Genomic DNA, 15,098 nt, shown 5'->3' with positions numbered 1-15,098 from the left:
GCTCGACCTTATCACCAATTACCTACAACACTTCTTCGTTCTCTCTCTCCCTCGTTTTCACTCCCTTTATTCCACTCGCTTTTTTCCTTCTTTACTACACTTTGCACTTACGTATTCATTAAACATACATCAAGAAAAGTGCACAGCAATTGGCACAATAATAACAATTAACAAAATGATCACCACCAAAATAAGACACATTCTCATCTTCATATCCTTCCACCACATATCTTTTCTTACACGATTAGCTCCTCTTCTGAATCCTTGAGCACTTATGGCCAAGTTGTCGGTTTTATTCTCGATCGAGTCCAATCTTTCTCCACGTTCCGCAACTTTATTGATGTTATCTCTCATGATTCCAACGGTATCGTCAATTTGCTGAGTTAGTATATGTAAAAATCATCGAAAACCCTGAAAATTTCGTGTTCTTTCATCCATCTTGGATCAATTTTGCCCCCTTTAAAGTGCCACTGGTGCTCAAATATAGTACTTACGGCTTGGATAGCAGCAGTCCTGGAGTTGGACTGCTCGCCGGTGGTTTGGTTTGGGATGTATGGGTCGTAGGGAACTGAAGAAGACATTGTTGTAAACTCTTTTGTGCACGGAAATCAAACTGAAATGACTTGAGTTGTAATGAGAAAGTGACACAAAGACGACGAGGTCGGGCTATATAAAAAAAATTATAAAAAATTATCTTCAATATACGTTTTGTAACACCTTCATGTTGCGATCCACTACATCTACGTATTCCCGATCATCCGAATCCTAGCAAACTATCCAGTTGTTACTTTCATGTCCCATTGACAGTGAACTTGCGCTTATGTAAGATGACCCGCTCTTGACGGTTACCCAATGCGGTTATAAGCCAACAGTCTGTTGTGCGACTAGGCTCGCTTGGCACCTGCACAGATGCTGCGACAGCTCTCACGCACAGAAATGGTCACCTAGAGTCGATTTCCGCGCCTCGTTGCCGCCGGTCTCCGCGCGGTGAATCCTGTACATAGTCATCTCCGATTCACTTTCACTAGACGAATCCGGCACATGAGTGATCCGGCGTGCACACAATAGCAATCTCCCTGCACACACCGGGACGCGATTGCCGGGTAATCCCTGGTTGGGTCGTTTCTGCCTCGTTGTTTGATACCAGCGCTCACCCCTTTCGAAAAATTTACTTTTGACTAGGTATTAATATAGTATAGCAAAATGGACGGAGGTATGTAAATTCCGCTGATTATTGACGCAATTGCGTGACTTTTTGTATCCCGTTGATGGATTGTTCATGTTTGTTTGTTTGCCATTTTACGTCGTCGGCTATTCAACGTCGAACTGCGCTTGCCGTCTTGATCTTTCGAAGTTTTGCGAGAGATCTGATGCCAATTCGTGTATAAACGCGCTTTTCAGCTTGACATAAACTCCAGCGTCGGCTAATAAGTACATCAACGTTGATTTTTCACCCATACTAACATTCAGAAGAAGTAGCTGCTTTGGTCATTGACAACGGTTCCGGTATGTGTAAAGCCGGTTTCGCCGGTGATGACGCTCCTCGTGCCGTGTTCCCTTCGATCGTCGGTAGACCAAGACATCAAGGTATCATGGTCGGTATGGGTCAAAGAGACTCCTATGTTGGTGACGAAGCCCAGTCCAAGAGAGGTATCTTGACCTTGAGATACCCTATTGAACACGGTATCGTCAAGAACTGGGATGATATGGAAAAAATCTGGCACCACACTTTCTACAACGAGTTGAGAGTTGCCCCAGAAGAGCACCCTGTCTTGTTGACCGAGGCTCCAATGAACCCCAAGTTGAACAGAGAAAAGATGACTCAAATTATGTTTGAGACTTTCAACGTTCCTGCCTTCTACGTTAACATCCAGGCTGTGTTGTCTTTGTACTCCTCTGGTAGAACCACCGGTATTGTTTTGGATTCCGGTGATGGTGTTACTCACGTGGTTCCAATCTACGCCGGTTTCTCCTTGCCTCACGGTATCTTAAGACTTGACTTGGCTGGTCGTGACTTGACTGACTACTTGATGAAGATCTTGTCCGAGCGTGGTTACACTTTCACCACCACTGCTGAGAGAGAAATCGTTCGTGATATCAAGGAGAAGTTGTGTTACGTCGCCTTGGATTTCGAACAAGAAATGCAAACTTCGTCTCAATCTTCCGCCATCGAGAAGTCTTACGAGTTGCCCGATGGTCAAGTCATCACCATCGGTAACGAGAGATTCAGAGCTGTTGAAGCTTTGTTCCGTCCTTCCGACTTGGGATTGGAAGCCGCTGGTATTGACCAAACCACCTACAACTCGATCATCAAGTGTGACCTTGATGTTCGTAAGGAGTTGTACGGTAACATTGTCATGTCTGGTGGTACTACTATGTTCCCAGGTATTGCTGAACGTATGCAAAAGGAGATTACTGCCTTGGCTCCATCTTCGATGAAGGTTAAGATCATCGCTCCTCCTGAGAGAAAGTACTCTGTCTGGATTGGTGGTTCTATTTTGGCTTCCTTGTCCACTTTCCAACAAATGTGGATCTCGAAGCAAGAATACGACGAGTCCGGACCTTCTATTGTTCACCACAAGTGTTTCTAAATAGGTTAGACTTTCTTTTCTTGGATCAAAATTTGTATATGAAAAGAATATTGTATTCTCAAAGTTCTCTCTAGATTTATCTCAAGTTTCATGTATTCATAATCTAAAACTCCAATGCTGGTGTTTTTCCTTTAAGCCTACCTAAAACACACTCCTTAGCATACCTGACGACAACGTTGTCCTCATGAAGCATGTCAAAACTTTCAGTTGCGTCCTTTCCAGCAAAATTCAAAATCGATTCGGCGCCTCCTGGGTGGTTGTCCAAGAAGGACGTTAAGTCAAGAACAACATTTTTAACGATACACCAGCAGTTCTCTTTTTTGTTGTGCTTTGCAACTTCTTCCTCCGTGAACTCCTTGTCTGGGATTTTGAATTGGCTTATCAGTTCCTTGGGCTTAGACTGAGCTGGGGATGAGCCTGATTTGCTTTGAGAGTTCTGGCTCTGTTTCTTGCCCTGATCTTCATTCTCACTTTCTCCACTTCCATCCTTGTTTCCCCAATCAATAACAACTCGTTGGGGATGGTTTGGGTCAATATGAAAACTAATCTGTTGCAATCTGTTGACTGCGGCGTTCTGTGGAGATCTGGAAGTTAATTTTTGCATAAAAAAGTTGGTAGCTTGATCGGCAGCAACTCGACCATACACTACGCACGCCAACAACGAAGATCCTCCCAACCTATTGTGTCCATGAACTCCACCTGCAACCTCACCACAGGCGTAAAGACCATCAAATGGCTTAAATTCGTCTCCCTCTTGGTAAAGAACATGAGTCTTATCATCAATCTTGACACCACCCATTGTGAAGTGTAAAACTCTCGTAATGAACGACACATAGAATTCCTTGTCAGGTCCGAATTCGAAAGGCGTAGTTGGGAAAAACTTCTTTCCGAACTTGTCTTCTACCTCACCTTTCGCTGCCTTGTTGTATTCGTCAATTTGAGCTTGTAAGGTGTCTTGGGAACAGCCAATTTCTTCCGCTAATTGTTTGCCAGTGATCTTTTTCATAAGATTTCTTTGCGTGTAGTGCTTGATGTGGAACAGCAATTGCTTCTCACTCTTTGTGCTCAACACCAATCTTAATGGGCCATTGCCAGCCTTGATTTGCTTTTCCATTTCGCCAGAAACGTAATCTCTGGTTCCAAGCTCGTCCACAAATCTTTCACCTTGGTTGTTGAAGATGATCCCTCCTTCTCCTCTAAGGGCTTCAGCACCGAGAAAGAGAAACCTGGGAGACTTTTTACCACTTATGACATCTTTGTCATTCAAATCAATCAAGCCGGTAGGATGCACCTGGACCTTATCCATGTCAATTCCCACTCCTTTGTTCTTCATGACAATTTTTTGGCCATCTCCAGTAGCATGATTTCCGTTAGTTGATGGCAAGTCGATAATATCTGGTCTGTATTTGCGGAGCAACGAGTTTTTAGTGAAATCTGCAGCATAGCCACCAGTGGCTAAGATCACTGGGCCCAATAACTCGTGTTTCTCTTTGTTATCAAGGTTCTTGTATTTCACTCCACGAATTGAAAAGTCGGAGCCTTCTTCCTTAACCAAATCAACAACTTGACAACGCTTTAAGATCATGACCCTATTGGGCTCCGACTCGGCCAAGTTTTCAAGTTGCTCAAGTAATCTGTAGGTGATAGCCATGCCAGGGAATTTGGCATCTTTACCTCTGTGAGTACGAGGTTGTGAATGGCCACCTAACCTCGACACCACAGAGAGATCTAGGTCAAACACTTCTTGGAGCCAGTGTACTGCATCAGCAGAATTGTAAGTCAAAACCTTGATCAAATCTGGATTGGCTCTATCTTTAGCTGTCTTCAATGTATCCTCATAAAATTGTTGTACAGAGTCCTTGATTGAGAGGTCTATTTGGGTCCTTGTTAACGCTCCATTGATACCAGAAGTCGCCTTTCCACTGTTTCCACTAAGAAACGATTGCTTGTCAAGAAGTACCACATTGGCACCCCGTAAGTATGCTTGATGTGCAGCAGATAAGCCAGCAAGTCCACCGCCAACAACGATAATAGGATTCTCGGGCACTTCAGACATTGCAACAGTATATATTAAATTGAGCAACAATTGTCGTGGAAAATATGTTTCCGGGTATTCGGTTCAACAAAACCCTTGAATCCAAACTCCGCGCGTAAGTGTGGGGTTGCTTACTTGCCGGGCGCAATTATTGGATGGAGTTGCCCGATTAGTGTGGGTGTAAGGATGTGCCAAACAAGCCATTTGCTGCAAAAAGGTGGGGTGATGCAGAGGGGATTGTTTCCTCTTTTAGATGGATGTGTTGGTGGTACAGTGTTTTTCATCTCGATTGCGCGCGGAAAATATCGCTTTTTCACAGTTGACGAACAAATTCGCTGGCGCAGCTATTCAATTTCGCGCGTGAAACGTTGATGAATTCGTTAATACTTTTTAGCAAATTCGAAGTATTTCATAATCATTTCGTATATATATGGCTCAGATTTCGCAAAATGGAAAAGTGAATTTCGGCTAGGTCCTGATGCGATTTCGCAAATGTTCTATAACCATTCGCTCTTACCTATAATGAAATGCGCCCCGGGATTTGTTGAAATCCTACTTGTTCTGACATAATCGATTTCTAAGTTTGGTAACACAAAGCTGTGGTGGAATTAACTGCTAGATACTTCTAAGTCAATTGTTGAAGCCCAGGGATTTCATGAGCCCTTATTATAGCTTTCAGGTTGAGGCGGATGACGCATCGCCTGAAGCGACGTTTCCAATTTAGTCCATTAAAAGTCTCAATGAGGATAACTAATTAGAACTTGCTCAAGCTTTGCCAAAGCCTCTATAGGCTTAGACAGTCAGCTGCTCAAGACAGTAACATTCTGTCCTCAATATTATTTATACCTCTCGAAAGAGATATAGGTCCAGCACTTGTAGAAAATACGTTCGTCTGGGCTTATCTAAGCAGCTTGATTTCTCAGAAGGTCCATTATCTTCACTTGCAGCGGTGTGCATGAAATTATGTAATCTGACAGCTATTGTATTTCTATTAGGAAGAGCTGTTTGTATCCCTTACTAGGAAGCCTATAAAAGGACACAAAAAGAAGTGCGGAGTATCATATCACTTTATTGAATATCAGAATGAAACTAAGAATTCTCAGCGTTCTTGTGGCATGCGTATGTTATGTCATCGCTGCTTTACCAGAGTTAGTAACCAACTTGGATGACAACATGATTTGTTATCTCCATATGTACGGATTGAGAACTGGTACAAGAGAGATAGGAGATGGGTATATGTCTGGTTTCTTTGACGAGAAAACAAATACTGTTGTTCCTCTTGTAAAGACCATCAAGAATACAGAGCAAGTGATCGGTCAAAAACAAGATTTTCAAGCGTTGACGAGCAATAACACTCATGCACCTAAGTATGATCCAGAGGTAGATTATTGTGCACAAGTGGAAAAATTACTAGAAATTGAAAAGAGCAATGGGAGTATTGAACCTAATACTCCTTATATTTTGAAAAGAGATAGCAGTAGTTGTTACAATCAAAAGTGTGTGAATGAAAACCAGTGTGCACCGCACGGCAAACGTTGTTCGGAATGTTACAATGATGAACATGGGACGTTTTGTATTTGGGACGCAGCAAGATCGCAGAGAGGAGGAACTTGTTATTACTGCTTAGGTATATTTCGGTTGTTATTGAGTCATTGTCATATTGCTAAAGGATTAAGACAATGTGCATAAGTGTTTCTGTTATGCCTAACTTAGTTTGAATCGATACTATGGCGAATTTCGGATGCTTCCAGAACGTATTTGAGGCGAAATCTGCACACTATACGGAACGAAATCAAGTACTGTACGCGAAAAAATCGATGGGTCGAGGCGGAATCTTCTCAAGATAATACGAAATTGAAAATTAGTCTTGCGAAAAGTGGAAACCCTGGTGCGCATCTCAATATAGGCGAGAGCGAAATGGTTATAGAACATTTGCGAAATCGCATCAGGACCTAGCCGAAATTCACTTTTCCATTTTGCGAAATCTGAGCCACGAAGATACGAAATGATTATGAAATTCTACGAATTTGCAAAAAAGTATTGACGAATTCATGAACGTTTCACGCGCGAGATTTAACTGCTGCCCCAGCGAATTCTGTTCTTCATCTGTGCGAAAAGGCGATATCTCCCGCGCGAAATCGAGATGAAAAACACTGTATTCAATGAGAAATGTATTGGAATGCGTAGGTTACATCGTCGTGTAGAGATTCTCTCTGTAGAAGCGAGTCCTCGTTTTTTGCCAAATCGTCCTTTTGCAAGTGATTCCAGGTGGTACTGTCACCGTAGAGCATGGCAGGAGCCTTCATTCGTTGTCCTGAAGGATCACATCTAGGACACTTGAATGTGTCATGAGTATCGCATAGAGTGTCTGGCTGAAATTGGAAGAGCTGACGAAGTAGATCCGCGCTGAAAAGTCTGTCCACGTCTTCTTTTTCGTCCACGACGCAGCTCGACAATGAGAGCTTCATTGATTGTCTTTGGAATATCTTCTCTTCGATAGTTCCTGTCAGAATAAATCGATAAATGAAGCAGTCTTTCTTCTGTCCATCTCTCCACACTCTTGCCAATGCTTGTTGATCCGCAGCTGGATTCCAATCAGGGTCAAGGAGAATGAGCCTGTTAGCTCCAATGAGATTAATACCGCAACCACCTGCTTTCGACGAGAGTAAAAAGATGAATTCTTGACCTTCGGGATCGTTGAAACGATCAACGAGTTTTTGGCGCTTATTGATATTCATCGTACCGTCAAGCCGGCAGCACTGGTATCTCTTGTAACGACACATTCTTTCTATCAAATCGAGGGTTTGAGTGTAATTCGATATCAACACTATTTTGTCGTCAGTTTCAGTGCGTATCTGATGCAAAAACCTCTCGAGCATAGCAAACTTGCCACTGTACCACGTCCTGATTTCCTTGTCCCGTCCACTTGATTCATAGTCGTCTGGTAAGATATCTTCGGAACCCAGGACCTCTTCCGGCAATCTTAAAAGTTCAGGATGGGTGCATAACTTCTTGAGCATACCAATTGCTTTCAATGGTTGAGATCCAGCACCCTTTAATAGTTTACGCACCTCCGGAGACGTGAGAAAATGCTTGTATAAAGCCTTCTGAAGAGGAGACAACTTGACGAAAACAACATACTCATACTTGATAGGCAAGTATTTCGAGAGGATATCGTTCGTCCGACGGATGATGAATTTGGAGACAAGTTTTGACAAGTCACTCAATTTTTGATCTCCGATTTCCTTCTCTTTATCAGTGGCATCAGCATCACGTCCACGCAAAATTGCATTTTCAAAGTTTTTACGGAAATCGTTCCGTGTTCCAAGATAACCTGGGTTTGAAAAATTCAACAATGAAAAGTATTCCGAGAGATCATTTTGTATGGGTGTGCCTGACAAAATAACCCGCCTTTCACACCGCAAGGCATTGAGAGCAGTGAAGGTTAATGAATCGCCGTTCTTCAAACGGTGCCCTTCATCTGCAAGCATGAGACCCACCTCTGTACCGGCGAGTTTATCAACGTTTCTTCGCAACGTTTCGTAAGATATAATTAGCACTGGACGCACAATGTTACGGCCAGAAGCTACTGACCATTGTTGTAATGCAGGGCCTAAGTCTGCGGACTTTGTAGACTTTCCATCGACAGCAAGTGGCGTCAACACACCCTCACCTAACCACTTGACTATCTCATTTGCCCAGTTTCGGACCAAGGAAGAAGGACAGACAATGATGCATTTCGAGATGGTCTTTGTACCACGAGGACCCTGTCGAAGAAGCGTCCACATCAACGCAATACATTGAAGAGTTTTACCAAGTCCCATTTCATCGGCCATTATACAACCTTTGGCCCTTGGGTCCATCAACCCCGAAGTACACCTGTAGAGAAACTTTACTCCAGCCACCTGATGGGGTCTTAATACTTTCGCTAGCCGTGGGTCGATCACGACGGGGACATCGGCAAACTTGGTTTGCGGCTTGTAGATGCCCAATATCTCTGCTAATGATCTATGTTGTGACTTGCGTCGCGATGAATCCTTCTTCGAGTCATCGGTTTCGGATTCGGGCGTGGGTTCCTTTTTATCCCCGTCATCACCTTGGTCAAAAGACTCCATTGTCGGATCATAAAGAACAATTGCAAACTCAGACGTAGGATCATGTAGTGGTCGAGGAGGAAGTATTGCTTGTCTACGAGTTCCAAGTGCCGGAGGTGGCCCTCCATTAGTACCGTACGTAGCTTCTCCTTTGGATCCTTTAGCAAAAGGGACACTGAACGACTTTTTGAGCTTTCGATCTCCATGGTCTACATTAACCAGTCTGGGTAGTAATGCACCAAACCGCTTATTCCGCACAATATTACCCTCTCCATCAACGCCATCTGCTTGTTCTCCGTTCCCGTCCTCAAACACCTCGACATAGTTCGTCACTTTTCGTGCTTTACGAGCAGGCTGACGAGACTCAACGTGGTTTGTGGCAAAGGGAACTTTAAACGGTCGTTGTAATCTAACAGCACTATCTTTCACAGGTGGTGGTCTTCTTTCCGGTGGCATTCCCGCACCGCTTCCAAGGGGAGTGGTAAACTCTTTCAAAAGAGGCCGTTTCATTATCTTAGAGGAGAGTGAAAGTTACGATCTGATTACGCAGCCAGGTAAACAACGCGCTACTAAAGGTCTGCGGGAGTATATGCAGTATTTTGTGTGGTGAACACAGATCGTGAGATGAACCTAGGGTCACTTCATTGATTATAAAAGAGTAAACTTATTTACCTTATTGAACCGCTTTTCTGAACACATTCTTTTTACATCTATACCATGGATCAACTTCTAGCAAGAGCAGGTAGCCAGGCAGTTACGTTTGCTATACGACTGGGCATCACGTTTGCTTCTGGATATGCGGTTCGTACTGTGACCAAATTTCTAGACAAGATCCCTGAATCGGAAAAGAAGAAGATCTTGGACAAAAGAACCAAAATAAGAATAAAAACTGACATTTTAGGCCAGGCAATGGACCTTATACGATTGGCGGCAGTCAGAGGGAACACATCTCTTGAACCATCACTCGAGCTAATTGAAGCGGTTACAAGCGAGATTGAGCGTTTTGAAACTAAGATGAGCTCTATTACAGAAACTTTGAGCTCACTTAACGAAAAGGAATCCGTGATAGAGGTCAATAGATGCATGGATAATTTGTTAACTCAGCTTGATGAAGCTATTCCGCTCCTCCAGTTGTCAATTGCAACATCTGGCACCACCATGAAGACAAGTTTATCACCTTCTGTTTCTCCAGGGCGGTTACTCCAGGCTTCTAGCTTAGTTGCAAAAGCAAATGAGTCTAAACTGCCATGTAACGTTGGACCTGTCTTTGACCTCGTTTACTACTCTGTGTTTTATAACCCGAGCAGGCTCAAGTACATTGACCATGAAGACAACAAGAAAGTAGATGTTGCCAAAGATGACGACTTGCTAGCCATTTCGTGGAAAGAAGAATACTCTCGTGCTCTGGTTCGTATAATATCCAACAACAAATCGTCTTTCCAGTACTCCTTGGAAATACGCGAGGACCACAATGATGGTCGGTATCATGATGAGAAACCAAAAGTAGTGGTATACGATGTCAAGTCCATCATGCGCATGTTCTTTTCTGCTTCTGGCAAACTTTTAAAACTCGAATCGAGAAGTGCACCAGTATTAATGTTCAAGCTCGTTGACAAGGACGAAAACGAAGAGTGGATAGCACTAGGTCAAGTAGGTGTCGGCGAATTCGATGACAGTGATAGCGAAGAAGATGAATCAGAGGACGAGGCGCCGGCACCACAAGAGGACAAGCACTTGTCACTCTCGCTTTTAGAATACCTTCTACGTTTATGTGCATTGCAGCAGAGAGATCAGACTTCCATTTTTGAAACGTCAGACGAAAAACTTGCTCTATATTTGCAAGATGAAAATGCTAAGAATACGATATATGAAACAAGCCGACAAAAGCGAGATCGACTTCTCGATGAAGCAAACACAAACAACGCCATTGATCTTGATTCCAATATGAACAGGCTAAAAAACCTCGACTTGCAGCTGTAACCACTACAAATTGACGTCCTTTGTCTCAAACTTAATTGGGCTCACGAGATCGTTGAACATGTGACCACCGCCAAAGTCGATGTTGTACTGTTCTTGTGGGTCTGGTACATTTACGGCCAATGGGGCTGACCCAGCTCCAGGCTCGTTGATTGGGGAATAGTTATGCGGTTGTGGCATACTTGCGAGCTGGTTTTCCATATAGCCATTTCTCGGGCCAGGTTGTGAATTTATAGCTCCAATAAACTTTTGATATTCGTTAAGTCTCAACTCGTGAGTCTCATTGAAAGGATTTTGATCGAAGAACTCTGCCTCTTCAAACATTCGATCGGATGGTTCAGGTCCGTGTGGGCCCCCTTCAGAAGCACTTTCAGGTAATGAGGGAGGGTAAGCTGCTGAATTGCTCTGTATGGGTCCTGAATGACCATTGAAGTAACTCTCGAGCTGTACGTTCAGTCTGCTCTGGTTTGTTGCAGTAGAGGAGTTTGAGGCCACAGACAATACTGACTCTGGTCGCTTTGGCCTAGCAGCTGAATGCTGGTGGCCCGAGTTTGGGACAATTGGTTTAGGATGATGGGTTCCTGGTAGAGTCAGAAGGGGGCGCGATTCGCTATCATCAAAACTGCATGATCCAACCAAAGGAAAGAGAGGAAACATTAACTCTTCTCCGGCTACTCTTCTGCCTTCTTTTGCGGGTGTGGTGTTGGCTTTTATGGTGTGTTGCAGTTCTTGTGGTGTTGCAGAGGATAAAGCAGCGTTACTTGAACTTGATGGTACCGGAGACGACGACGCAGAATTGGGCACATCCAGAAACTGCAGCAGGTTTATTTGCTGAGCAGGTATGAACTGGTCGTTTTGGTTTGAGAACAAGTCAAAAAGACCAGAATTAGTGTCAAGGTTCTCTGCCATGTCTTCAAACACATAGTTGGAGTTGAGAGAATCGTCGTGATTTGGCAAGTTGACACCCAACCCGTCGTCGTTGGGCGTGGAGAACAGTGCCGCTTCGCTATCGGAATGGTTCCTCAAGGTTTTCTTCTTTGATTTTTCTAACTTTTTAGAAGAAACGCAAGCACACGTACAATGTGTGTTCTTGTTGCATGGACACAGGGCCAAGTGGGTTCCCGGTGACTTTCCCTTCTTGTTGCACGTACAAGAAATGTGGACATTTTTCATCTTTCTTTGCTCTCGACAATGCAGACATTGCGAAGCAGGTCGACCCTTGGGTTTGATCATCGTTAGGGGCTGATCAGTATGGATACAAGTGGTAACACGATGGCCACGAATACACCGTTCGCAAGCGTATTTAACACCGTTGATCAAGACCATCTTCGTTGAGCAATCTATAATTGGGAAATCGTACAAAGGAATAAGTAATCAGGATAAAGAACCAAGTCTTATAAGGATCGTAGAACTGTCTCAGGCTACCGTAGACATACAAACTTGGGGGAAAAACAATAAATTCGGTGGCCCTAGACCAAACCCAAAATTATCCAATCAATCGATATTTTCCGATCGTTGGACACTTCACCGGAGTGGTGAAAGTTAGCAGCACAAGATTCGTGGCCGAGCACAAAGTGGGTTCGAGCCAGATGTTCAAAGAAGCTCCAACAAGCCTTTCGACACAGACAAGGTGAGATAGTTCACGATTTGCACAGCAAATGTCGCCAGAGGGTTGATAATAGTTTTTGGCTGATCAGTAATTTGGTAAGAATCGTACTTTTGATGGGTCCGAGAAGGCTAAAAAATTGACCCGGTCGTGCCACAACCGGGCTGTGTCAGCCGGGCCAGGCTTGTCGGACCCACCTGCAGGGACAGAAAAGTTGGGAAGGAAAAAGAAAAGCGCAACGGGTACACGCATAAGTGGCAAATGAGTCACGCCAAGATGTGATCAGCTTATTCTTACAAAGTTAAAAAGGTCTTTGTTTGAGACGTCGCAGTATGATGCGGCTACTCGGATGTGTAAGACGCAGTCACAAAAGTCACCACCAAAGGGCACAGTTACGAGAATATTTGCTATACACGATTTTGTGACTCTGCCGTTTTGATTACCATTCCGTTCTGAATACCATTTTATATAAAGGGGCCTTCTCTAATTTGCAGCTATTGTGAAACAGCAAACGGGCAGTCCCTGCATACACATACATGACCTCATGCCAAAAATACCCGCCAATTATGTAAGTGGAACATAAGCTGTGGGGTTGGAGCATGAGCCGCAGACCCCACTGGCGATAAGTATTTTGACAGGTTTGGCCGAAAGCTTTTTTTTGCTTTTACAATCATTTTGAAGGGCGGAAGTGTTTTTGAATCATGGTGGAATACAGCGAGGTTGAACAACACAACAATAAAAAGGACTGCTGGGTGGTAATTCATGGCAAAGCTTATGACGTTTCGGACTTTCTTGATGAACATCCGGGGGGTTCAGGGATAATTTTGAAATATGCCGGCAAGGATGCCACCAAGGCGTTTGATCCAATTCACCCTGGTGACACATTGACCAAGTATTTGGCCCCAAAGTACCATAAAGGTGAGGTTACGGGAAAGCCACTGAAAAAAGCAAAGTCCAAGAAAGGGAAAATCGACGCCAGCGGGCTGTCAATGGCCAAAGCAAGCGGCGAAACGGGCGGTCAGGAAGCTTCAGCTCCTGGTGGTGGATCTCATGCTGGTTCCTCTCAGACTTCTCAGACCGGTTCGTCGGCTGGAAACGTTGTGGACGAGTTTGATGTTGAGTATGACGAACAAGACGATAAAGATCCATTTCCATTGACTGTGAGCGCTGAAGGAACTACAAGCGTGGAAGATGAAGATGAATACGATGATGACGAAGATGATCCACCATCCGAGCACGAACTTAAGCGTCGCCAATATCTTAAGAAGATGCCTGATTTGGGACAAATCTACAATTTGAATGATTTCGAGTTTGTGGCTCGCCATACCATGGAGAAGGTGGCGTGGGCATACTACTCCTCGGGCAGTGACGATGAGATCACTCTTCGTGAGAATCACTTGTCCTACCACCGAATCTACTTCAAGCCTCGTATCATGGTGGACGTTACCAACATTGATCTTTCAACAACTATGCTCGGATGTAAGACCTCAGTGCCCTTCTACATTACTGCAACCGCATTGGGAAAGTTGGGTCACCCGGAAGGTGAGGTTGTCTTGACCAAAGCTGCTGCTAAAGAAGGTGTTATACAAATGATCCCAACACTTGCGTCGTGCTCTTTTGACGAAATTGTGGATGCAGCGACCGACGAGCAAACACAGTTCCTTCAATTGTACGTCAATGCTGACCGTGAAATTTGCCAAAAAATCGTTCAGCATGCTGAGCACCGTGGTATCAAAGGGCTCTTCATCACAGTAGATGCGCCCCAGTTGGGCCGTCGTGAGAAAGACATGAGATCCAAAGACATCGCTGACTTGAGTCACGTTCAGGGAGAGGGAGATGATGCTGACAGATCACAAGGTGCAGCCAGAGCCATTTCCTCTTTCATTGACACTGGTCTTAACTGGAAAGATATCGCTTGGTTCCGTAGCATTACAAAAATGCCAATTATTTTGAAAGGAGTTCAGACAGTGGAAGACTCTTTGAAAGCGGTCGAGCACGAGGTCGACGGAATTGTTTTGTCTAACCACGGTGGTAGACAATTGGAGTTTTCTCCACCTCCAATTCAGGTTTTAGCTGAATTGATGCCAATTTTGCGGGAACGCAAACTTGATACGAAAATGGAGGTATACATAGATGGTGGTGTAAGAAGAGCTTCTGATGTGCTAAAGGCAATTGCCCTTGGTGCCAAAGGCGTGGGTATTGGTCGCCCATTCTTGTACGCCATGTCCACCTATGGTGTCGATGGTGTGGTTAGAGCCTTTCAAATTTTGAAGGATGAAATGATCATGAACATGCGTCTCTTAGGTGCTACCACGATGGACCAGTTGAAACGAAAACTTTGTTGACGTTAGAAGCTTGAACAGATATATTCCAGAGGACAAGCTTTTTGGAAAAGTCTACGAACCATTGGAATCGCCAGAATTCAAAGACTCCAAGCTTTAGTAGAGTGAATAGAAGTTTACAAGCTACTAATTACAACCTCTCATCATTGACCATCGTACATGAAGATGAACAACTTACTCCATCATCTGAAACCTATGGTTGATTCTGTACAGGAACTGGCCGTCTCGTCCTGCACTTGCGCGACAAGACCTGTAGGGCGTCACCCGGCTTTGACATGTGAAAAATTTTGTAGGTTATTCCTTTATTGCCTAAACGCGTTGATTAACCTTATTCCAAAACCCCGGATTCGCCCAACTACCTTTTTGTAGTTTCCGGTGTTAACTCATTCCCATTGAAATTTCCCCTCCATTCTCGGAATTGACGGCCTGCATATTGCTGTTATTGTGCTACTC

General features: G+C 44.1%; 8 protein-coding genes across 8 annotated transcripts; 4 read left to right on the top strand and 4 right to left on the bottom strand. All coding sequences in view use genetic code 12, as the record gives it.

Annotated features, from left to right (window-relative positions):
* Positions 1–129: 129 nt before the first annotated feature.
* On the bottom strand, positions 130–354 carry PGUG_05601 (SNAP receptor; the record flags this gene model as incomplete). Its single annotated transcript, XM_001482531.1, has 1 exon — positions 130–354. The coding sequence occupies one exon, from the start codon at positions 352–354 to the stop codon at positions 130–132; it is 225 nt and encodes a 74-aa protein (XP_001482581.1).
* A 1,154-nt stretch (positions 355–1,508) lies between these two features.
* On the top strand, positions 1,509–2,591 carry ACT1 (actin; the record flags this gene model as incomplete). Its single annotated transcript, XM_001482530.1, has 1 exon — positions 1,509–2,591. The coding sequence occupies one exon, from the start codon at positions 1,509–1,511 to the stop codon at positions 2,589–2,591; it is 1,083 nt and encodes a 360-aa protein (XP_001482580.1).
* A 103-nt stretch (positions 2,592–2,694) lies between these two features.
* OSM2 (fumarate reductase) lies at positions 2,695–4,647 on the bottom strand (the record flags this gene model as incomplete). The annotated part of the gene is made up of 1 exon (XM_001482529.1): positions 2,695–4,647. One exon carries the CDS (start codon positions 4,645–4,647, stop codon positions 2,695–2,697), a length of 1,953 nt encoding a protein of 650 aa, XP_001482579.2.
* A 1,062-nt stretch (positions 4,648–5,709) lies between these two features.
* On the top strand, positions 5,710–6,315 carry PGUG_05598 (uncharacterized protein; the record flags this gene model as incomplete). The annotated part of the gene is made up of 1 exon (XM_001482528.1): positions 5,710–6,315. The coding sequence occupies one exon, from the start codon at positions 5,710–5,712 to the stop codon at positions 6,313–6,315; it is 606 nt and encodes a 201-aa protein (XP_001482578.1).
* Positions 6,316–6,785: 470 nt separating this feature from the next.
* On the bottom strand, positions 6,786–9,230 carry RAD54 (DNA-dependent ATPase; the record flags this gene model as incomplete). The annotated part of the gene is made up of 1 exon (XM_001482527.1): positions 6,786–9,230. One exon carries the CDS (start codon positions 9,228–9,230, stop codon positions 6,786–6,788), a length of 2,445 nt encoding a protein of 814 aa, XP_001482577.2.
* Positions 9,231–9,437: 207 nt separating this feature from the next.
* PGUG_05596 (uncharacterized protein) lies at positions 9,438–10,700 on the top strand (the record flags this gene model as incomplete). Its single annotated transcript, XM_001482526.1, has 1 exon — positions 9,438–10,700. One exon carries the CDS (start codon positions 9,438–9,440, stop codon positions 10,698–10,700), a length of 1,263 nt encoding a protein of 420 aa, XP_001482576.2.
* Positions 10,701–10,703: 3 nt separating this feature from the next.
* CUP2 (Cup2p) lies at positions 10,704–12,023 on the bottom strand (the record flags this gene model as incomplete). Its single annotated transcript, XM_001482525.1, has 1 exon — positions 10,704–12,023. One exon carries the CDS (start codon positions 12,021–12,023, stop codon positions 10,704–10,706), a length of 1,320 nt encoding a protein of 439 aa, XP_001482575.2.
* A 981-nt stretch (positions 12,024–13,004) lies between these two features.
* On the top strand, positions 13,005–14,648 carry CYB2 (Cyb2p; the record flags this gene model as incomplete). The annotated part of the gene is made up of 1 exon (XM_001482524.1): positions 13,005–14,648. One exon carries the CDS (start codon positions 13,005–13,007, stop codon positions 14,646–14,648), a length of 1,644 nt encoding a protein of 547 aa, XP_001482574.2.
* Positions 14,649–15,098: the final 450 nt, after the last annotated feature.

The sequence above is a fragment of the Meyerozyma guilliermondii genome, genomic scaffold, assembly GCF_000149425.1.
Source record: "Meyerozyma guilliermondii ATCC 6260 scaffold_7 genomic scaffold, whole genome shotgun sequence".
NCBI lineage: Eukaryota > Fungi > Ascomycota > Pichiomycetes > Serinales > Debaryomycetaceae > Meyerozyma > Meyerozyma guilliermondii.
Note: the sequence above shows the minus strand (reverse complement) of the source record. Positions and strands in the feature narration are given on the sequence as shown.